We start from the raw sequence: 22529 nt of genomic DNA, 5'->3' as shown, positions 1-22529 counted from the left end.
CAAAGATTCAAGTCTGAAAACCACAAAGTTCTTAGGAGCTCTGTGAAAGGTAGATAGAGATAAATGCCCCTCATTCAAGGACAAGCAGGTACAATTCTGCTTCTCTGCCTTTCCAAGACACATCAGGTAATCAGTGACACACACAAGCTCCAAACCAGTCAAAGCACACGTTGCTGCGTGCCCAGCCACGCAGCCGTGGGAGGGCAGCATCCGGGCAGGGAGGAAAAGGATGGGGGAGAGTGGCAGGGAACTGTCACTGCCAGTGAGCAGTAACTTCACTGGAAAAGAATTTTCATTAGCTCTGCTTCTCACAGAACAACTTGTTTCCACTTGGTGACAAATGCTGCTTTATTTTGAAACACTAGATTCAACTGGGGAACTGGGGAAATGTTGCAGGGAACAAAAATAATCATCTTTAGCATTAGTTATGCATTATCTGCCCTTCTCCCCTGGCAAAGTAAAGGATCCCTCCCCACCCCCAATGATTTGTTAGTCTAAGAAACTGACAGCTCCCTGGAATTCTTTGGAAGTGGTAACTACCAAAGGATCCCGTTTTGGCTCTGTTTTTGCAAGTAATAATGAAAATAATTTGTGCTGATCATAAAAACAGAATCCTCTCTTCAGCCAGCAGTCTGAAGAGCTTTTGTATTTGGTAGCATCCTTTTTTTACACTGCAACAGTGAGTAGTGTTACAAGGCCTACTTCAGCTACTTTGCTGGGACTTTTGGCATTTGGGGTTTGTGTGATGATTTTTTTTTGGTTTTGTTTTGGTTTAAATCCTGCAAACTGAGGGTTTCCTTAAGTTTGTACAGTCAGCTACCTGTGCTTGGCACTTCTGTGGGCATGTGGTCGTATTTTTTTGAGACTTGAGTAATAATTCCATCGTGCACCACCTTGTATTTCTTCCTTCTGGTTCCATTACAAATTACAAAAACAGTCAAGTCTGCCAGTGTAAGAGGTAGTGCAAGAAAAAGTGAAACATTTGAAACTCATGCAAAATGAGACACAAAGGTTTTGCTCAGTGACTTCATAATACGATCCCTTCCTTGTAAAGAGTAACTATACACTATACTAATACACATTAGTTTATGGATGCTTGGTAGGAGAGAGGTTTTATTGTCTGTACCTTAGGGTTTGTTTTAATATGAAAAAAAGGAGAGTCAAAGCTCCTGGAAGAAAAACTGTGCTTGAGTTGGGGTTCCAGCAGAGCTGCCCTTTATAACTCGCTGCTCTTTACTTGCACCAATATCGGTGAATAACAGAGCAAAAGCTCGAACCCTGTAGTAGCCCTACAAAATCTCCTTATTTTTTGAGTAAACTGAGTAAACAGGGATGCCAAGCCAATACCCTGTTTTCCATGTACGTTCAAAAGCAATGGTGTAACTTCTCTGCCATATATTCCAGTTAATGGGAGTTGAAGTTGCTGGATATGTGACTCAGTAAGTTTTGTGTCCTCAGAATAAAAAGCTTGTGGAGTACAGCCCATTTACTGGCCTTGGAATGAGTGAAATGTGCTGAACTAGAGAGATTTGCGTATCGCAGGAATTAGTTCTATAGACATAAATACATTTTTTAAAAAAAACCTATGTGCTATTGCTGCTTACAGCTGTCTATCTGCATGTGAAAAACACTGCTGCTTTACACGCACATTTGTTTCCAACAAAAAAATTATTGAACATCCTCGTCTGTAACTGGAACATATACTTTAGAAAACTGATATAAGATGGAGGGGAATCATTCTCACATTGACTTTCGTAATCTCTGTGTTATAACTATCTTCCTTCACGCTATTTCAGCCAGCAGTGTACCTCAGAGTGAAGAACCGAGCCCAGGGTAAATATTTGACAGTTGCTGGAAGCCTAGCAGATATAAGGGCAACATCAGTGTGCGCATCCCCATTCAATGGCAAGAATACCCAGATCTGGCACTACTGTCGTGGACTCTTCAAATCCAAGGTGAGTTTCCAGATGTTGGGCGTGGGTGGGTTGTATCGCCTGCTGTTCTTTCACCTTCGCTTCTTGCTTTTTCTGTCAGCTAGCATTAACACCGGGATAGCTTTTGGCCTCTCCCATGCATCTTAAATCAAAACTCTGATAACCTACATCCCCTACTATGTATAGACAGGTTTGATCTGTCTGCTTTGGCAAGTTGGACTACTTTTCACGTCTGTCTAATGGGACTGATGTTCTTGGAAGTAGAAACCTGGTTTTGTTTTTAAAGTAGCAAGTTGAAGTTTATTACCTCTAAAGAGTTAAGAATTTCTCTGAAAAGTAATATGCGAAGTAAGTGATTTTGTATTAATGCTGCCCTTGATAGTCTGTTATTAATATAAAAAGCTGATGATTTAACATAAACACCTGAAGTAACAAAGAACCACCACCTTTGATCAAGCAACTGGTCAACTGCTGAATAATCTGTTCCTAGCTTGCTTGCCAGGCTTGTCACCAACTACAGTATGAGATTACTGCAATGTGCTCGGTGCCTGAAACAGAAACAAGTCAGACGCCAAACCAAGGCTTTGTGGCCTGGATCTCACCTCTTTTCTTGTTCCTTAGGCTAACGATGCCTGTCTGGATGTCATTGGTGGCAGGGATGTACCTGGGGCCAAAGTCGCGCTCTGGGCAGAACATGGGAAGGACAGGCAAAAGTGGAGACTGAACGAGGATGGAACCATCAGTTCATACCTCAGCGACCAACTGGTGCTTGATATTAAAGGTATTTTTTAGAAAAAAAACAACTAAACCTCACATGGTCTAAGTGCATTTTTTGATTGAGGTTAATTGCCATATTCCAGCTCTTTTTGTACTTAAGGTTAAATACGGAATCCTATCTTTTCTGTTAGGTTTATGTCCAGTTGCTTGACAGTGGGACAAGAAACAACAGGGCAGGGGGGAACCTTACTCGTTTGATCCCAGAGGTTTATTTTGATCAGATGAACTATTCTACTTGAGGGAGTTCAGTAGTGCTGATGGCAAGAAATGCAAGTTACAGAAGACAAAATGGTGAAGGAAAAGCAACCACGGAATAGGTGTGTCTCAAAAAGAGAAAAGTGCTCACTCTGAATGTTTTCAGGCTGGTTAAAATTGTCATTGCTCAAGTTCTAGTCCGCATTATCCATCGTGGTAGAACTACCTCACTGGCGAATGCCTGTTCCTCACACACAATTTGTTGAAACCCTGCTGGCGCTAGGGTTTTATCCCTAGGGAAAGGTAGTGGGGCAGCGACTGCAGTGGCTGGTTATGAGGCTGGGGGCTCTTGGTGCCATCTTCTCAGATGAAAGTTCTAAGTAAATTAATTGATAGCCTAACACCCCTGCAGGGCTTACAGGCCAGGGTAAAGGCATATCCCACAGGTGAAGTCATCAACCTTTTCAATGAATGTCCTACTTACTGTCCATTACACGTCTGACCTCGGCAGCTCAAACTTACTGATAATGAATTCTCAGCCCTGCAATGTTGAACTAATAGAGTATTCCTGGCTTCCAGAACTAAAGATTTTAACCACCATTACTAATTCATAAATCGTTACTACAAAGCCATTAAATGCAACTGGTAATACTAACGGCAGCTCTTACAGTATCAGAAAGCTGTGCTGCCTAGGTTACTGCAAAATATAATGTTGAAGGCTGGGGTGGCGAGATACCACTTGATAGCTCTTTAGAACATTTATTTCTCTTAGTTGATTTTTATTTATGGTCTAATGAAAAAAAATGCACTGTCATTTCTATGCTACATGTATTCAAAGGAGAGAAATTTTATTTTAAGGACTTCATGTTTGTGGTTGAAATGGATACGCTACACCAAATAATCTCACATGTATCTGTGGATCTGTGTATTTCTACTATAGCGATATGTGCCTTAAAAATCCAGACACACAGCAGGAGCTCAGGATGTGCCAAAAGCAGAATCTCTTTAGAGGTGCTGTTTCTGTGCACAAAGGTACATTTGAGGATGCCAGTTTGTGGTATATTCTGCTTCCCGACTCATGGAGCTCCTCAGGGCCTAAGCTGACAAGTGACCCTTTGAAGGAGACAAACACACAGACACAGAGGGGCAGACACCAGCCCCCTGCCTCATGGAATTTCTGGTTTTCAGCTAATTTTCCTACTTGATCACACTTTTTAAAGATTATGCATAGACTTTTCTGAGTGTTTTCTTTTTAAAATTTTTCCTTCATGATTTTGTTTTGTTTTTAAGGAGGAAATTATTATGACAAAAATCACATTATTATGAATCAGCCAATAGACGACAAACATTCACAAAAATGGGATATTGAAATATTGTAAAACCCACCGCACAGATGGACTTTGTGTGGGTTATTAACACCTAGAGGGGGGTGAAAAAAACAAACTACTGAAGTCACACACCACTGGAACCTTAAGCAGCAACTCCTCTCTACTTCCCTTCATAACAAGCACCAACTCCTAAAACAACTGAACTTTGCACAAATCTGGAAGATGGACAGGTGATCTAATGTCTTTCTGCAGGGAAGCTGCTCCTATGAAAGTCACTATTACTCTTCATCTGAAGTATTGAAAGTAAATGCAAAAGACTGGACCTGCAAGAGAGAATACAGGAAAGGCTCTCTAGAAATGTTGTCTTCACCTTCCTCTCAGAAACTGATGGAAGCTCGCTGAAGAACGAATGCATTAATGAGCCTGAAAGAGGTTGAGTTGGACTTCTATGTCCTGCGTGAAACTGTGTAGGCTCCAAGCGATCCCGAAGCTCAAATCATGTATCTTGCTAAAATGCAATTTATTTTGTTCATAAAGACAACTTCAAACTGGAATTACCAGCTCAGCATGTGAAATGGGGCAGTAGAGAAAGCCTGACTTTCACCCCCCTAATATTACTGGTAGGCCTTTGCCTTCATTTCTTTTAACAATACCAGATTTCCAGATTCAGGAACTGGTTTTGCTGACTTATGGCCTGTTTTCCAACCCATGAAATCGTGAGTTATCACTGAAGGTCACCTTTAACATTGAGCCATATGTGCATGTATCAAAGAAGAAACGGTCCTGGGTCAGGCTAGACTTCTACAAGGGCTAGCTGCATTTAGAGCAGTAATGATTTTAACTCTAGCTGTATTTTGTTTTGATGTATATAGATTAATTTAATACAACGTAATTTGGTCTTGAAACCATGTCTTCCTTCGGAAAATAATTCACCCTAGTATGTGTTTTCAAAGGTGCTAGCAGCCTGCATTTCAACGCTTGCTTAATGTTAAAAGAAGAGCATAACTGCATGTTAACGTTACTGTGGCTTATCAACATGTACATCTTATCCCAAAGGATGAGGACTTGGACTAATGGTCCAGACCTTGGCATGCCGGTGCTTTCCTCAATTTCAGCACTATGCTGCCAGCCTACTAGCCATCACTTGAGAGAGACAGAGCCAAATACCTTATTGGACTGCACTTGTTGCAGGCTTGGAAAGCACGTTCCTCTCTCAACACTGACAAATGCAGAAGGAACTCCAGACATTTGTAGGCTGTGAACACCTGATGTGGAAGAGAAGTCCCTTAGATCACTGGTCACTTCATTTGATTTCAGCATCACTAAATTAGTCTACTTCATTGAAAATGTAATTTTTTTTTTTTCCTTATTTGTATATTCAGGGTATGTATTTCTGTAACTATTTAAAAAGTTTAGGTTAGCTAAAGACAGATATTTTAGTTTCCAAAAGCTGTAACTATTCCAGTTGTGCATTCAAACAGGATTCATCCCCAAACAAATAAAAACACATAACCCAAAGTTTGCCAGAGAAATAAAATATATGGATGTCTATTTTTGTATGAAATGGAGTTCTGTATAGTCCTATTTAAAAAAACCCAACTATCTACTTGCACTTACTATTTTGCATTCTAAAATCATCATAAATCTGCTGTTTAAGTAACAGATCTTCAAATGTATGTATATATTTTTCCAACTAAAGCACTTCTTTAGCTTTTTTAATGTAAGTCAGTATAGCAAGTGTTCTACATGTGACTTGCTTTCCGTATGAAATTTTAAAAGCCTGTGTAAAAAGTTCTAGTCTTTTAAACCGAGAACAACTAAATCATATTTGGTGTGTCAGTGTTGCATAACAAAGCAGGCTTTTGTACTTAAGAGATCTTGACTGTAAAATGCTAAGCATGTATATTTTAATTGTATAAAACTTTTTTTAGAAGGAACATTTTGCTTGTTGGTTTCTTTATAAACAAATGAAACATAACAACAGTTTTGACCAGATGTCAAGCACATTCCTGTAAAATATTTCCTTTCAAAAAGGGATAAGTATACTGAACATATATATGACTGTGCTGTTACGTTAGTTTGCATATGAAACATTGATGTTTAAGTATTGAAGTAACTGCACTACTCCCATCAAAACCCACTGAAGTGAGCGTTGAAGATACAGATTCCAGTTACAGGTTTGGGTTGCTTTCACACTAAATTGGTACTGGAGGAGGTAGAGGTTAAATACTATTGTTTGTTTATTCCAGAGGTGACAGTATCTGAGAGGAAAGGGGTTTTCCTGGGCAAAGTCTTACCCTTTTGGGAAACAACATGCACAGCTTTGACTGAGAAGCTTTTGTTCTCTTGGGGCAATAAAACAGAACAAACGATTTTCTTGCTGGTGAATGTTACAAATGAAAAAACAAGTTACTGGTTTTTGCCCTGGAGCCTGCTGCGTGTATACGTTCAGATGTCCTCCACATCAAGGCATATATCCAGAGCAAAGGGAATACCACGGCACTGGTGTTACTGTGAGTGACTTCATTGACAGGCACGGAGCTGTGGCTCATTAGACAATGAGCAGCTTAGCTGTTTTTCCTGATGCTCCTTTTCCCAAAGCTGAGGAAAGAAAAGTAGCATTTGGCACCAGAAAGGAGCAAAGTGTATCTATCTATTGCAATGCTTTGTTAGACAGCAATACACACCAAAGGCTGGACGGATAAAAAAGTATTTAATAAGCCTTTCTCTCAAGCGATTCTGAAGGGCTAGAAATACTACTTACAGGAGGAGCTAATTCACAAAAGCATCAAATAACTTCAATTAGACATTCAGTCCATAGGGACAAGGCAAGGTTTTCTTTCTCTTCATCTGAGATAAGGTTAAGCTCTTTAACATAAACAGTGCTGCTACTCCAAATCTGCTTCAGTGCATCCAAGTATGACAAAGGAAACCGCAGTCCATGAGTCTGCTGGGGGGGAAGGAAAAAAAAAAAAAAAAGAAAAAAAAAAAATCCTTCAGCTAAGTGCAGTGTCCCTTATTACACAATCGTGTCTTAGGCTACAGGCATCTGCTCCTTTTCCACATCACGCTGGTATTTCTGAGCGCATCCTCCAAAAGATGGAGTATTTTCCTGCCACCTTTCTTAATAGAAAAAATAGCTGAAATCTCTTACATAGCACACCTTCTGAGGTAGGGAGGCTTAAGGTGTGTGGCTTCCTCATGTGGTTTCCACACTGAAGAATGAAATAACTTTAAATCTAAACTCTTGCCTAACCCTACACACTATTTTTGGAAGGTCATGTAAGTTTCTATCATCTGGCACATGCAGTCTTTGGATGTAGTTCGCCAGAACCACAGAGGACCTCCATTACCATGGCTGGAGTCTTTAAGGGCAGGAAGGTATAGTCTGGGATTTGCACATATTGGACAGGTGCCAGTGTACACCCTCAGCTACTCCTATTCTCTACTCTAGAGGACCAACGAGATTTACCTTAAAAGGTAAGTAACTGCCAGGCAGAAAGCCTTGCTGTAATTACTGAGACAAGAACAGGCTCTGTTCAGCTTTGCCTCGGTGTATTTGTGCAGCCGTATTTAAGTGTTTCAGGTCACAGACCTAAGAGAGAGCATCTCACTATCATAAGCGGAACAAAAAAGTTCCAAAGCTCGCAGCCACTCTTCAGGAGTATTTATGATTTGAGCGAAAGCACAGTGTACGTGCTGAGTAAGAATGGGGAGGAACCATCAGCAGCCTTATTAACGATATGAAAAGTTCCCTCCTTAACATTTCACGAAAAGAATTAACGCTTTACTCCCAATGCTGACCCACCCCACCCTAAAATGAACACCCTTGTCTTGCGCTGCAGTCCAGTGGATACAGAATCTAACATGGCTTCAATGTGGCATAAACACGGTGCATGAGGCGGTGATCCCTGCTACTACTGACCGTGTGCGAGCATATCCAGTAGCCTTAATGAAGGATATGCTAAAGGACACAGAAGAGACATTTTTAGCTACTCCAGTAGCTTTGCTAGCTAGGACATAAAGCGTGCACAAGAAATCCTGTTAACATCTAAAACATTTAATGAAGCGTAAGATCACTATTAACTGCCTCTGTGTTGCCGCCTCAGCTCATCCGGGTACTTAGGGGATGAGCAGAAATGCTTTGGGTGCTGAGGAATACAGTAGAGCCCAGGCTCCCGTCACCATCTCAGTCAAGCTCTTCTAACGCAGCAAAACCCAACGTGGCAATGTGGCGTTTGTTGTGTGTTTGTGGGAACAAACCTGTGATGCGCCTTCCTCACTAGTAGAGTCATCTTCTGTCCCCATCATGTGAGTTTCTCTCCTGTTCTTTAAAGAATGATACACATAAACCATCTCTCTGCGAACTTCATCCTAAGACAGCAGGAAGAAAACAGTTACATATGATCCACATGCTCAAATTCCTCTCACTCAAGTGACAGTGTTAGCTCCTTAATTCTGGAGTCGACTGTTACATCAGTGAAAGCAATTCACCTTCCTAATTAACTGAATGATCCAACAGCTACCTATGATCTAACAAACAGCCATCTACTACAGCAATAAGGGAGTCTTCAAAACATCTTTGAACATTTATTTACAACCTGTAATCGTCTGCCTTAATACTGCCTCTACTAGACTCACAGGACTGATGCTGTATAGAAAACATGCCATTTAAGATGCACCTCCTAGAAGGTCTTAATGAAGAAGTGTGCATCGATAATTTCCATTCTGATACTGATCTGTCTCTTAAAAAATCATATGCCTGTTATCATTCCTTGGTCAAAGCTGTGCAAACCAATTCAGAGCTCTGTGGGCAGGTCTCACACCGAATTTGCGGACACAAGTCTTGGCATGTGTGCTGTCATTCAGGATTTATCTGTATGACATCCCAAGGCCAAGTGGCAAAAAGATGGCAAAAAGAAGTTTCCAAAACTTACACAGTCTCACAGCAATATGGACACATGGACAAAATGGAGGAGAAAAATAAGGAAGTTATGGTATGTTTTTCTTAGAGGGAAACATTTTACTCGTGAAAAAAAAATTGTACAGGATAGTCCATACTGTCCCCCCCCCCCTTTTTTTTTTTTTTAATTAAGACAACAAAAAGCACTTCTACAATTTCATACTAATAAACCTTCATAGATAAGTAGTCTGAACACAATCCCAGATGCCAGCATCTATTTTGTGGAACAACTTAGTAGTGCCACTGGCACCCGCTTAGGTACAAAGGTAACCCGAAGTAAAGACTAAATGCAACCACAGTCAGCAGCAGCTGCAACCAAGAGAATTCCCTCTCTTGAGGGAACCTATTTTTATAACTTATTCATGCTCTTAAATACAAAGAATAAAAAAAAAAAATAGAAGTCCATTATCAAGAGCTACAGAGACCATTTAGCAGCTGTAATGATCTATCCCATCCAACCTCAGATGAAAGCCAGGCACCTACCATGCAGAATCACAGACTAAATTTAGTTCTGTAGCTCTCCTCCAGAAGGCAGGAATGTGCCCTGTTACTGCTTGACAACAACCCCGTGATCTCCCAACAAACCCTAATGGGATGCAGGATCCAACTAAGAATAACTGCATGGCCCTTTTAGACCACTACAACAAAGCAACAACTCACATACCTCGCCACTCCCCACCCCACCCTGCACTCCCACCCCAAGCACACGAGGGTGGCTTCATTATACTTACAGAATTGTCTTGATCTGGTTCCACTGTAACAATAGCATGATCTCTAAACTGCAGTCTGATTTTGCTATCTATTTTTGGCAATTTCCCACCTAAGAAAAATAAATTCTCCATTAGAAAGGAAGGAAACCAGACAAACAGTGCAAATTAAGCCCTCTGTGGACTACCCACTCTCTTGTGGCTAGTTTTTTTTGTTAACCTATGTTTCAACACCCACATGTTCTCAAACTGGGGGCGCAGGAGGGGAGATTTTCTAATTCTCTCACCTTTACAGTCTACAAATAGCTGTAATAGCAAGGTAGAGCATAAGGATAAATTCTACCAGTTAAACATTCCCAGTACACAGTAATTTATTAAAGCTGCCAATTTCAGTCTAGGATAACCTTTATTTCACTCTAAGAGAGACGTGTCATCTCTTCTGCTAAACACAGGGAATTAACCAACTGAGGTGTGCAAATGCACACGTAGAGCCTAGCACAACATGAAGCTGATGCTAGACTATAACCTTTGCCTACCATAAAATACCAAAGTTGTAAGAGGCAGAGTCAGCAACAGCTCTACCATCACCTCAGCAAGTTTTGGTAACTTCAAAATCTACCTGGAGTCAAAGGATCGGAGTCACATTCCAAGCAAGGTGGCAAGCGGTTCATAATGAAATCCTTCTTCATGTCAGATGATCTCAGTTCTCTGGTGTTTTCCAGACGGTCTGCAAGCCTTCTCAAAAGGCTACTCAGGTTTTTTGTCGAGTCAGCTATATCCACCTGCTAAATATTCACACAGAGTTGCTCTCACATGAATTCAAGCTAAACAGACTAGCCTAAAGAGAAAGAGGTGCAGTAATGCAGTGAAAATCTGGACACTCCTCTTTTATCTTCGCAAAGAGTAACATTTACTCCCAAAACAACAAACTTACTTTCTTTTACACATTCCCCATGAGCTGTTCACACACCAAAGCTGATGCTCGCTTTCCCTCACTCTGGGGCTACCTGCAATGCTAAAGGACTTGCATGTGTAGTTGAAAGAGAGACTTTTTCCTTCTGCATGCTGATGAGCTGATCAGCAGCACAACTGGACTACCATAAAGAGGTCACAATTCACAGCTTTGCTAACTTTTAAAGATTCAAAAGCTTGGCCTGACAGGAACTATGCCTGTCTGACAGCTCCAAAGCAAGTAATCCAATTACTTCCAGAAGGAAACAAGCCATACAAGGACACTGTGATATGAAAAAAAGACAGTCCAATGAACTAGGCAATGCTTCAGATGGAGCAAACCTCAGAACAGTCAACCTGAAGTCTTCAAAAGAAGTAGTCGTGCTGCTAGACAAGATAGTGCCATTGCATTGAGCTTTCAGAGCAGATCAACAAGACAAGTGCTGAAGTTTCAGCTGGATGCACTGTTATTCCCTTAGTCCCACCTACTTACCATAAGCAGCTGCCTTGGTATGCTTGTCCGCAGCGCCACATCTTCTTTTGCTGTATCAAACACAAGGCCAGGAATTGCATCCAGTAAGAAATCTCCCCAAGAGCTCAAGGACAGGAAGAAAAAAAAAAATTACTGAAATAGTTGCACTGAAATAAAACAGACATCTTAACTGATGTCAAGGGCTGGAAACGTAGTGCTCCAATTCCAAATCTGCTTTGTGCCTTTGGCCCTTCCATTACTACTCTGTAGTCTCATGCAATAGCTCACTCTCATCTCAACTGTACGTGTGTCCTCACCAGCTTCACGTCAGTGGCACTCCTACAGAGGGAAGGAACTGGCTTTAGAAGGGTCCAGTTTGTTCTGATTCAGATGCTTGCCATTTCCCAGTGGATTCAGCTTAAAGCTGACCTCAGTGAATGAAGAAAGTCTTACCAGGGCCATTATTGTCCAACCACACGCACGTACGGCCTCACTGCACACAGTGAAGTGTGTGGGGTTGTGTCATTTAACATGCTTTTGAGACACTTATGTTGAAGGAGGAAATGTGCCCAGGGTTATCAAATCCAATATGGCATCAGTTTTTAGCTTTGCTACAAACTTCATTATGACCCCAGGAATAAAACCCCCTACATATCTCTACAGGGATTTTAATGATACCTAACAGGTACCTTGTAGGTATCTTGTTTGTGTTAAATCCCCATTCTTAGCCCACATACTTCAAAAAAAAATTGGCTTTTCATCTCTGTGCTTCTGTTCCCCAATTGTAAGAATAAACTAGAGGAGGGGAGAAAGGACTACTGCCTGCACCTTCTTTGCCTAGCTTGAGTCAACCTCATCAGGGACAGGCGTGCTGCTCATGCAAAAGAAGTGCTGTCCTGTCCACGTGTGGCCTCTCTCCCTGGCCCCCCCCCCCTGCCACATCCTCAGAGGCTGGTTTAATGGGCAAACAACCAGGGCAAGTGCCCAGCATCCAAGGCTGCCAGCAGACTCCCACCCAACTAGGGCAGGCAGCAGAGCAGGGCCTGTCCTCCAACATACACTTCACACTCTGCTCTTGCTCTCCCTCAGCACTGATCTCTAGACACTACTTTAGTTTAAAAAAAAAAAAAAAAGTATGACTTGTTATAGTCTCATTTACATTTTTTTAATTGTCTCCACTCAAGTGTTCCACTCTCTGCTACACACTGGGAGGGAAGGACTCTGGCCGATAAATAGAATTAGACATCTTACACTTCTTACTGCTTCCCTTCTCTTGCCCCCAATCTCCATCTGCCAGCAACTATCTACAGCTGCTCACTGCTTTTGCAAACTGCCCTGCTTATAATGAACTCCCACACACACTTCTCTGCCTGCTGGGATCTGGCCCAGAAGAACCGTCCTCCAGCGCACAGTGGAGTCCCTTTTGTCTTGATGCTTCCAGCAGTGCAGTTCCTTTTGTCTTGGTGCCTTAAAATCCCTGAAAGTGCCACCTCCACCAGCACTTCCTCCCCTCCCAGCTCCTTCTGCACGTGCCACTTCTAGAGCGGTTACAAGGAGTCCAAACATCCTCCATAATAAGGACAGCTATTTTCAAGAAGTTCTCTTTAATTTTCCAAGGAAATGTTTCCAGACCGTATTTCCATCTACAAGCCAAATCAAAATACCAGCCTGTATCAGCACTGCTGCTTATTTTACGTACGCTTGCTGAAAGCAGGCACAGAGGCAGGCTCTTACGCTTCATTATCAATAACCTTAATGGATGATGATTCCACTTTTTATCCTTAGAACAGCTTAGAACAGCTATCCTTAGAACTCTTGAAGCTTTTCCTTTTTCCTCTCCTCACTCTGACACAAGCGCCCTGGGAACACGCACCCCGACAGCACCGCTTCTCAAGTAACTCACTGGACTGGCATTTAGCTTACGCTGTCAGAGAAACCGCACTGACTCCACACAAGCCTCACAGGTCTCTAGCAACTCTGTCATAAGGAACCGAGTTCTTGTCTCCCCAGCGCTACTTGACCAGTAACTCTGTATGGATCAAGCTGGACAAACCCTGTTCTGTGCATTCAGGATGACTCCTGCACACTGATCTGTAAAACATCACTCCAGCCCAGCCTCCATCAACAAGCCAAACACCCACTTATTCTATCGTCACTCGTCTGTCTGTTCAGTTCACTAAACCAGGGGTGAGAGAAGCGCCAGGTCAATGCAAGGAAGCGGTGGGACAAAAAAGGCAGGGGAAGGGAGGAGGAGCAGGACATCTCTTTGGAGGCCGCTCACTGCTGATCACCCTGAATGTGCCATCAAACCCGCCAAAGCAGCTCAGCACTAATATTGCCTCCTGCGTAACAAATGAAGTCAAACACTCTTTGCAACAGCAGCCAATGCTTAAAGAAAATAGCTTTTTTTTTTTGCCTTCTGAATAGAAAAACAGAACATGAGTGTAATTAAAATGAGCTGAGCCCAACTTTTATGAAGACTCACACCTTTGAGCGGCTTCATCTTTGCCCTCTCTCCAACTTGGAGGAGTGGCCACATTAAGAGTTACCAGCAGTACTGACATCCCAGGCTTCCAGAATGGTGTAGCTGGTGGTTAGAGATTCATCTTACAACCATCTAGAATATGCCCAAACTTGTTCGGCCCTGTTTTGTGGCTAACAGAAATCCTTCCCAATTCCTAACTCAGGCCAATGACTCCAAACCCAGCATCTGAGAGGCTGATTAGGTGGCAGCAGCATTTCCCTGTGTGATAACAATGTTTCAGTGGGCACAAGGATCAGATGTGTGTTCAAGGAAATCTGACTTGCATGCACGGGGTAGGAGATGAAAAACACAGGTAAGTAGAAAATATTTGGGAAGGAAGAATTTGCAGTCTGTCAGAATAGGTGTGGGTGACTATCAAATGCAGGAGAAAACATGATGAAAGGAATAACCCATGACTCTTTATCTGGGTTATGAAATGAACAGTAACTTCAGCCACTGGTGAGAGATTTGTTTTAAAAACAGCAGGGAGTTTGCAGTTCTAGCATTATCTTCCACATTACAGTCTACAGCTGGTAAATAATAAAATAACCAACTAACAAGCAATCAAGCTTGCTGCATGAAAACCTGGTAAACAGGCTACTTCAAACAACAAGGATCTCACTCCCCTCCTTTTCCCAAACCCCAAAACTTCAATTACTGCTACCTGAACACTAGCTTCATATATAACTAGGCACATATATAATCGTGGAGTACCTACATATATTCCATGTCACCACATCTCTGGGGGGAAGGTAATGTGCCCTATCCCTGTATTACTCACAAAAAAACAAACCACACGAGGTCTAAATAGAATGAACACAGAAAAGAGCGAAGCAGAGCTCATTACAAGGTGGTTATTTTTTTTAAGAAACAGGACATCACTTCTTTGAAACATCAGTTTCAGGTCTGTACTATTCACACACATCATCTGGCAGAGGAAAGCCATTTTCAGAAAAGCCATAATTAAAAAAAAAGTAAAGAATAATTACTTGTTTTGGTAGGTACTGATGGTCACGTGTGTAGAATAGGAGATCCCAAGAGGAGTGTCAGCTTGGTGAATAGTCCCTCTTGGGAAGTACAGTAAGTCACCTGGCTGCAAGAAAATGAAAGAGAATTGATATATTTAGGGCACCTGGTCAAACCTCATCATAGTCAAAACAGAGAAAATACTCTCTGAGCAGACAGACTGACAACATATATTTTTTAAAATCACAAAATAGAGAGATCCTCCATTGTACACTTTAGTAACATAAAATAAAGCACTCTAAGCCAGAAGTCTGATACCTTAAACTTTCTGACTCACTGTCAGTATTTACTATCCATGTGTCTGAAAACACGAAGCAACATTAACATTATATAACATGCACACTCCATCTCAGCTGCATAAAGGGAACAAAGAAGCAGCTGAGGTAAACCTGCTGACAATACAGCGGGCTAACAGAGGAGCAGTGCAATGTGAATTTGGCCAGATCACATCAAAAGAAAACGCCAGTATTCCACAAGAAAAGCCAAATATTCTATAAAGATGGTAATCTGTTACAATACTGTTGTCTGAAATTTTCAGTTAAAACACTTAAAAAACAAATACACCCTTCCTCCTCCCTATCCTTCTTCTCACCTATCTAAATTAAATCTCTACACTGATAAAAATTTAGATTAGGAAAGTCAAAATAAGAAAGAAGGGCAAAGCATACGAAATTACCTCCAAGAAGGAAAAATCAGTTTACTTACGGCTTCTCCTATAAACATCTATATAGTTGGATAGCACAGTCAAAGAGCAAATTCATAAAGCTTATACTGATTTGATTTTTTTAAATTAAATTTTTATATTAAAATTTGATTCCATTTTAATTTTACCATTCCTTAAATTGGTCACATCACCTACTTCTAAGAGCCTACCAAACTGTCTAACACAGATATATTTCAAGTGAATACTACTTGATTTTTCACTGAATTTAAAGGTCTCTTTAGATTATGAGACTTCACAGGACTTGGCAAGATCAAGTCTCTTCATCCATTTATAACAAGCTGTAAAGTATCATAGATCAGCTATGTACGATGTACTTGTTCTGAAGCAAGCCTCTCTCTGCCGTTAATAAACTGCCTTCCTTACCAGCGTAGGGACTACACTAACCAACTAAGAGTATTTTGAATTCTCTTCATTTGCTATGTTTCACATCCCCAGCAAGAAAACAAACTGGAGAGAGGGTCGCACAGGGGAAGAAGGGTAAAAGCCCGGAACACCTACCAGAGTGATGACAAACTAGTCTGCCAAAGAGATTATTTCATGCTGTAGCACCCCATGCCTACCACTAAGAAGCCATGATCATGATTTTTCAAAGCAGTCTTGCCACAAAGTCCAACTCCTATTTATCATATCTGCTGGGTGTTCTCATCAACACCATTCACATGAGCCAGCAAGCACAATACTCTTCAATTAAAATAATCAGAATCTTCACAGACTCCAGGTGGCAACACCCAGACTGGGGCAGGACACAGCATTTGACAAGAGACAACGCGGATCTGACCACATCCAACGTGTCATGCTATTCCTAAACTACCTACACCCAACGCAGGTCTGAACACCGGGAAGAGCAGAGACCTGGCAGAGAGAGGCCCTAAGAGAGGACACGAGGCAGAGAAACTAATGAGGCTTCTGACACAGAGCAGCCCTGTCTGCTGGATAAATAACACGCTTCGAAAGCACAAGCATGTAAAACAGAATGGGACAAGTACCAGATGCCCTGCAATCGAAGGAGCTGCATTCATTAATCTTCATGAAATGCTCTTTTTATTCCAAATAACAAAAAACAGCCAAACACTTGTTTTTCGGGTTTGGAAAAAGCAAAAACTACTAATACAGCAAATTAATATGGGGTTTAGCTCATGCTTTTGTTTATCAGCCAAGGATAAATATTTAAATCTAACTCAACAGAACAGTGACAACCTTCGGTAAAGCAGTAAGTCTTAGTGCATAGAAGAATTAGCCCGATTGATTATAGACAGCACGTAAAAGCATAAAAATGTTTCATAACCATATATAAACCCAATGGTTTTTCTGCACACAACTCCACAAACATGATCCAGGAGTCAGGGTGCCCAATTTGGAGAATATTGGAGAATTTCCATAAGTAAATAATGGACTGAGAAACCAGTTAAATACTAGAGCAAAGGATACCTTTGAAAAAGGAGAGGTTAGACAATTATCACCCAAATTTCTCGTGCTCACAGTGTTTTGTGTGCCAACCCTCCCCCCAATTTCATAACCACAATCATTCAGAATACCGTCTTCAAGAAATGGACCATTTTAAACATGACTACTTTTCTGGCAACCATAGGCCAGACCAGATAAAGCAATTCAATTATAATACCTTTAATATGAATTCATGTGTGGGATTCCCAATCCTATCTTCTGATTCAACATTATATTCCCGAGCTAAATGCACTGTTGGTTTATAGAGTCGCCAATGTTTCTCGCCTTCTAGCTGAAGGATAAACACCTGCAAAAGACCATAAATCCAAATGCATAAAGAAGCCTTGCTGCCCCTCATGCATCCAAGTGATCAGAAAATTTAAGTCATCTTCTTACTTGGAAAGTCTGTGGAACCTTGCCAGAAATCAGGGAAAGAAAGCAAACAGAAGTGACACAGGTTGCTTTCCTGACAAGAAGAAACAGATTGCACCTTCCCTGCTCTCAGCTACTCCAGAGCATGGCAAACAGGATTCCTCTCACATTAATTTTTAGATATCTACAATGCAAAAATTTACATTTGAACTATTTCTTTAGGCTCTACTTAGAGACAACAGAGAGAAGAGTCATGGAGTGTGATCTGTTTTATCCTAAAGTAGGATAAAGTCTGTTTCTCTCCAGTCACTTACATAGGTGCTAGACAACTAACTCAAAAGTAATGTCTGCCACGCAGATATTCAAAATATCAGGGGAGAAAGGTCTTATCACCATTCACTAACAAAGAGAGCATCAGAAACATCAAGGGGATGCTGTGAGCTGGGACTTGATGACATACGCCAGAACATGCCGGTTGTGGGGCTGCTGAACAACAAGCATAAGGAAAATGAAACTCCAGATGTATTTAATGGAAATGAAAAAAATAAAAAGCAAAAAATACATGTAAGGGTTTTTTTTGTTTTAAGTGGGATAGCCCAACTCTTTTTTTAATGCAGTGTCTAGTTGAATGTTTCTTTTAGAAGCTAATTTAAAATGCATTTGGACCACAAGGACTTCATCATACCAGTAACTTCTTAAAAACCAGCAGTAGCACCAGCAAGCGGGAACCAGCACAACCAGTCTGCTCCCACTGTCCAGTTGAAGAAAGAGCAAGTACTTAGTAAAGGAAAAAGGACTTCTAGATTCTTGGGGGTCTGAATGAAGTGAAAATAAAAAAAAAGGTGCTAGAAAGCTTCTGCAGCTGGGAAAACAAACTCTCTTTTCATCTAACGAAAATACCAGGTCTGGAAAGCAGAGTTTACATGATATTACCATTAGATATTACTATTAGTACCTTTTCAGTAAAATTATACAGGTAAGTATAATATAAAGACTATAAAGAAACACTTGCAACCAATTACCATGAGTTTTCAGTGGAAAAAACATGTGTCTATAATAAATTATTTTATGAGAGAGAGGGGAAAAAAGTGCACGTACAGGTATTCACTGCCACTAGCAAAAGCCCATGCAGAGTTTCACAGACAAAGTTGTGCCGTCCTACCTCAACATCATCGTAGTGAGGGGGAAGGCCCTGCGACCCCTGGGGCGTAATGTAAACATTCGACCCAACCAGAGACCCAAAGTAGCACTCCAGCTTCTCCTGAATCTTCCACAGCTCCTCCTTTAAAAAGAAATGATGCTGTTACTACTGAAGAGCTCAGCCAAGCCAGGCTGCTGCCCAGCCCCCAGCCCCCCATCGCTTGGGAGGTTTTTCTTAGTGAATGATCACATCCCCACAGGGAGACAGAGGCTGGGGAGGGCGATTCTGAAAGCAAGCACTGGAGACGCAAAGGAGATGTGCCGTGAAGGTAATCAGTAAGCCAAGAAGTCTGGTGCCCCAACATAGCATTGATGTTTGTTCTCTTCCCTGTGCCATTTTTAGGTTGCAAACCTACAAACAAGGCTGGACAGAGGAAAATAAACCACCCGTCATCCCACAAACAACAAAACATCTTAAGACAATAAACACATGCAGGACTTGCATTATATAGGCAAGCATCAAAGAGAGCATGCAAAGATTAGAGACCTTTTTCCAGTGACTCCAATTGTTTGGGCGTATTCAAGAACAAACTTTATTCATCCACATCTAACATGTGACAGACAATGCACCGAAGGGATGACTCTCGTATCAGAAGATGCCAACTACCAGAGCTGCGCAAGTGCGACTTCAACCAGAAGTATGTAGGTTCAAGCTCTAGATTTCAGCATAAGCCATGCAACGTTTCAACTTCACCTGCAGATGCCCCTGCCATTACAGCTACACTGAGATAAGCCAACGACACTATACTTGGGACTCAGCTGTGTATTTGGGTCCTTACGGACCACTTCACAATTAAATTGTTGACACCATGGGACAAAAAAGGACTACCTAAATCCAAGTACCTTTAAGCATCTGAGTCCTTTACACATGTACCTGTGTGGACACCACTGCCTCATTCTCAATACATGATGATTGCAAAAGCACCAAAATGAACAAGAGGGAGGGCACTCAGCTGAAATGCGATGCACCACTTCTGTTGTGCAATTCAAAGCCAATCCATTGACAAGAACAGTGGAGTGTCCTGGACATATTTTACCTGGTTTCACACCTTGCCCTCCATTAAAGGGAAGCAGTACAAAGCCCCTATTTGCACAAGGGAACAGTGGGGCAGAAGGGATAATTTAAGCAGACACAGCTGCGCAATCATCAATTTTGTGCATTTAGTTTTTTCTAAGCTTTTATGTGACAAAGCAAATTTTTTAAAAGGAATGCTTAATATTATAGCATGAATCAGATTTTGTTCTTATGCAGAGCACTGAAACACAATGGGCAACGCAAAAATATAAACCATCTTCTAATTAATACAGTTCATGTATAGATATCAGCAGGTCATCCATGTCAGCTCCTTCCCCTGTGTTTACTGCGGACAGGGATGAAGCTATATCTAGTATGTCTCAAACGAAGTATACCACATTATAAAACATGCATTAATTATATACAATGAAACGATCCAACCTTAAATCTCTGAGGCTGATGAAACTGTATTGTTGCCTTTTTCTGGTCAAAATCCTTCTTCAGCTGCATGTAATTCACTTTGCCTTCTTTATTTAAAACTTTCTTTTTTCCATTCACACATCTGCAGATATTTATATCTCGCCCATAGTACAGACCCTGGCTGCACAGTTCCTTCAAATCTGACAACTGGAACAGGGACTGGTAGTAAGCAGCCAGCAGGGGATCATTTCTCTGAATGAGCAGTGGCTTTTGCTCCCAATACTCCCTGAAAAACATCTCTTGTTTGATGGGAGAGATCAAGCTTCCGAAGAGGCTGTCTGGACTCTCAAAACTCATGACTGCCAGAGAACAAGCTGCTTCCACCTTTGCTCGTTTACATTGTGCCTGCAACTCTTTTTCCATTTCAGCATGCTTCCCTCCTTTCTTGGGCATGTTCCTGTTCAAGAGGAGAGAGAAGCAAAACAGTCAACCGGTAACACAATCTCAAAAGCTCATGGGCCCAGAGCAGCTCCACTTGCCTTCTCCAGTGGGGTATACTGGGAACAGCTCTGCTTCCAGATGCTCACTATTTGCTCCAAGCAGCAGAAAAAGGAAAGCCCACAGCAGACCTCTAATCCTCTCTCAAACCTCAGCAGACTCCAAAGGGCTCTACTGGGAGCCATTGCTCACAGAAGCTCAAATCTCACAGCCGAGTTTATACTAAAAAAAAGACACGATGAAACCCAATGGCCACACAACAGATCTTTACAAATGCAGGAATCCACCCACACAAAGAATCTGTGGTAGACTGGTCTTCTGTAGCAAGGCCTGCAAATTATTAAAAAATTAACTCAGCTTTAAGAGGTTTAATGGCAACATGCAAAGGGGGTGGAGAGAAGGGACAGGATCAGAAACTTGTACCCTATTACACTTCCTTAAAATGCATTAACATTGGGGAAAAAAAGCACAATGAAGACTTCCCAATGACTTTCCAGCCAGAGCACAATGGAGGAGGATGTATGGCATTTCAACTGCAGAATCCATCCAGTTAAACGCAGGGGTGGTGTTCCCTTTCAAGCTGGCTTACACATCATAAACCCAGCGTCTACACAGCAGTACAGTGACCAGACTAAAGCTTTCACAGGACCTACACAGAAGGCAGCTACTGCAGTGAGGGGACACTGACACCAGCCCAACAGCACGCACTAAGGGCTACGCAAGAATACAGTGAATGGAAAACACACGGAAATGGAGTACGGAAAGAGGGAGGCCAAGTGAAAGAGTAGATCGCTGTGAGGGAAAAAGGAGTATGTGACCAGGTTCTGTGGGTGAGGATGATTCAACTGGCAGGAGGGTTACAGCAGCTTCCAAAGAAACAGAAAAACCCAGAGCAGACTCCCCTGTAGGTGGAGCGGGTTTTAGGAACATGAAGTGAGGGCATCTGCTTGAGGTCTCAGGCCCTGGGAACAATTTTATGCTAAATTTTGTGGCACTGCCAGGCATCACAGTGACAGTGGCCCACATCTCTGTCAGGGTCTCCATACTGTATCTTGAATGGCTAGGTTTAGCAAAACTAAGTTTACAGAAGAGAGGAAACATTGTCAGGCCTTTCTGTTGATGCAATGCAAATTATTAGTTTCTACTTCCATCTCTGCAGAGCTCTCAAACTTCGTGGTTTATGTAGAATAAAAAGAATTCTTTCATCAAAGTGCAGACATTTAATTTTAAAGTTGGAAGTCATTTACTTTGTTTTTCCAGGTAGATAATACGTTCATATATCATTATGTAAAAATAAAAAAGTTAATTCACAAAGGGCTTATCTGCCAAGTTCTCAGGAAAGTTAAGGCAAAAATCAAGTAACGGTAGGTATAACACCATAGTATGTGCAGACATACTTGCATTAACTTTAAGTCTGGACCAGCATTTCATCCCCCAGAGTAGCCCAGAGCGCCAGGCAGCAGTAAAAGCCTGCCTGAGAAGCCAAGTTAAGTATCCTGACAACGAGCCAGCACCGAGCCCTGTAGCACTGCAGCTTGCCTGCTAGGTCTGGGCTGGCCAACTCAAACTGACTCTGGGCATGTTTGAGCAAGTTTGCGAAGCCAACGCATGAGGAGTTAGAGCATGCTGATGCTTTCATTTGTAAGTAAAAATGACAGCTTTACTCCCAACAGTACATACTCTCATTTATTAAGATGCTTTTACTTACACAGATCCCTTATCATGAAACTTAAAACTCCAGTTGTGGTCTTTGCACGCAGTACTAAGTTCTCCTGTGCAGCAGTAGACAGGACACCCTTGCTGCTCCACTAACTCCCAGGCAGAGCGTTTCATCAGTAGTTCCTGTAACAGCCTGTACCTCACCAGTAACTACAGTCACCTTAGTCCTGCAGGAGGGAATCCATCTCACCACCTTCCTGAAAGGATGGACATTAGCGGCTGCAGCAAGCTACAGCTCTCTATGAGGCAAGGGAAGGCTTA

General features: G+C 41.8%; 2 protein-coding genes across 3 annotated transcripts in view; one reads left to right on the top strand and one right to left on the bottom strand.

The window, feature by feature from the left end:
* CRYBG3 (beta-gamma crystallin domain containing 3) overlaps positions 1–4325 on the top strand; it is a 50475-nt gene extending 46150 nt beyond the window's left edge. Inside the window, exons 18-20 of the mRNA XM_009584911.1 lie at positions 1797–1955; positions 2556–2715; positions 4197–4325. Of these exons, the coding sequence (XP_009583206.1) occupies positions 1797–1955; positions 2556–2715; positions 4197–4285 (408 nt within the window). The 3' untranslated portion in view covers positions 4286–4325. The remainder of the gene's footprint in view (positions 1–1796; positions 1956–2555; positions 2716–4196) is intronic.
* A 2697-nt stretch (positions 4326–7022) lies between these two features.
* MINA (MYC induced nuclear antigen) lies at positions 7023–20505 on the bottom strand. 2 transcript variants are annotated; one of them, XM_009584909.1, is made up of 10 exons: positions 20073–20505; positions 18579–18698; positions 17223–17351; positions 14841–14944; positions 11341–11451; positions 11294–11298; positions 10524–10676; positions 9929–10017; positions 8498–8608; positions 7023–7181 (listed from the first exon to the last, which is right to left on the bottom strand). In XM_009584909.1, the coding sequence occupies exons 1-10, from the start codon at positions 20502–20504 to the stop codon at positions 7023–7025; spliced, it is 1413 nt and encodes a 470-aa protein (XP_009583204.1). In that variant the 5' UTR covers position 20505. The 2 variants fall into 2 exon arrangements, with proteins under 2 accessions (XP_009583204.1, XP_009583203.1); XM_009584908.1 differs by lacking the exon at positions 11294–11298 and having other exon boundaries at positions 10524–10689; positions 11349–11451.
* Positions 20506–22529: the final 2024 nt, after the last annotated feature.

Source organism: Fulmarus glacialis, unplaced genomic scaffold (genome assembly GCF_000690835.1).
Source record: "Fulmarus glacialis isolate BGI_N327 unplaced genomic scaffold, ASM69083v1 scaffold3729, whole genome shotgun sequence".
NCBI lineage: Eukaryota > Metazoa > Chordata > Aves > Procellariiformes > Procellariidae > Fulmarus > Fulmarus glacialis.
This window is presented reverse-complemented; position numbering and strand designations above follow the sequence as displayed.

Bases quoted from the DNA above. Each gene is read 5' to 3' on its own strand.
- MINA (XM_009584909.1), bottom strand. From the start codon at position 20,504: ATGCCCAAGAAAGGAGGGAAGCATGCTGAAATGGAAAAAGAGTTGCAG. The intron at 17,352-18,578 runs GTAGGACGGCAC...GGTCTTTTGCAG, and splicing joins CTCACTACGATGATGTTGAG to GTGTTTATCCTTCAGCTAGA. The intron at 7,182-8,497 runs GTTTGTTCCCAC...CCCCCCCAGCAG, and splicing joins GTGAGGAAGGCGCATCACAG to ACTCATGGACTGCGGTTTCC.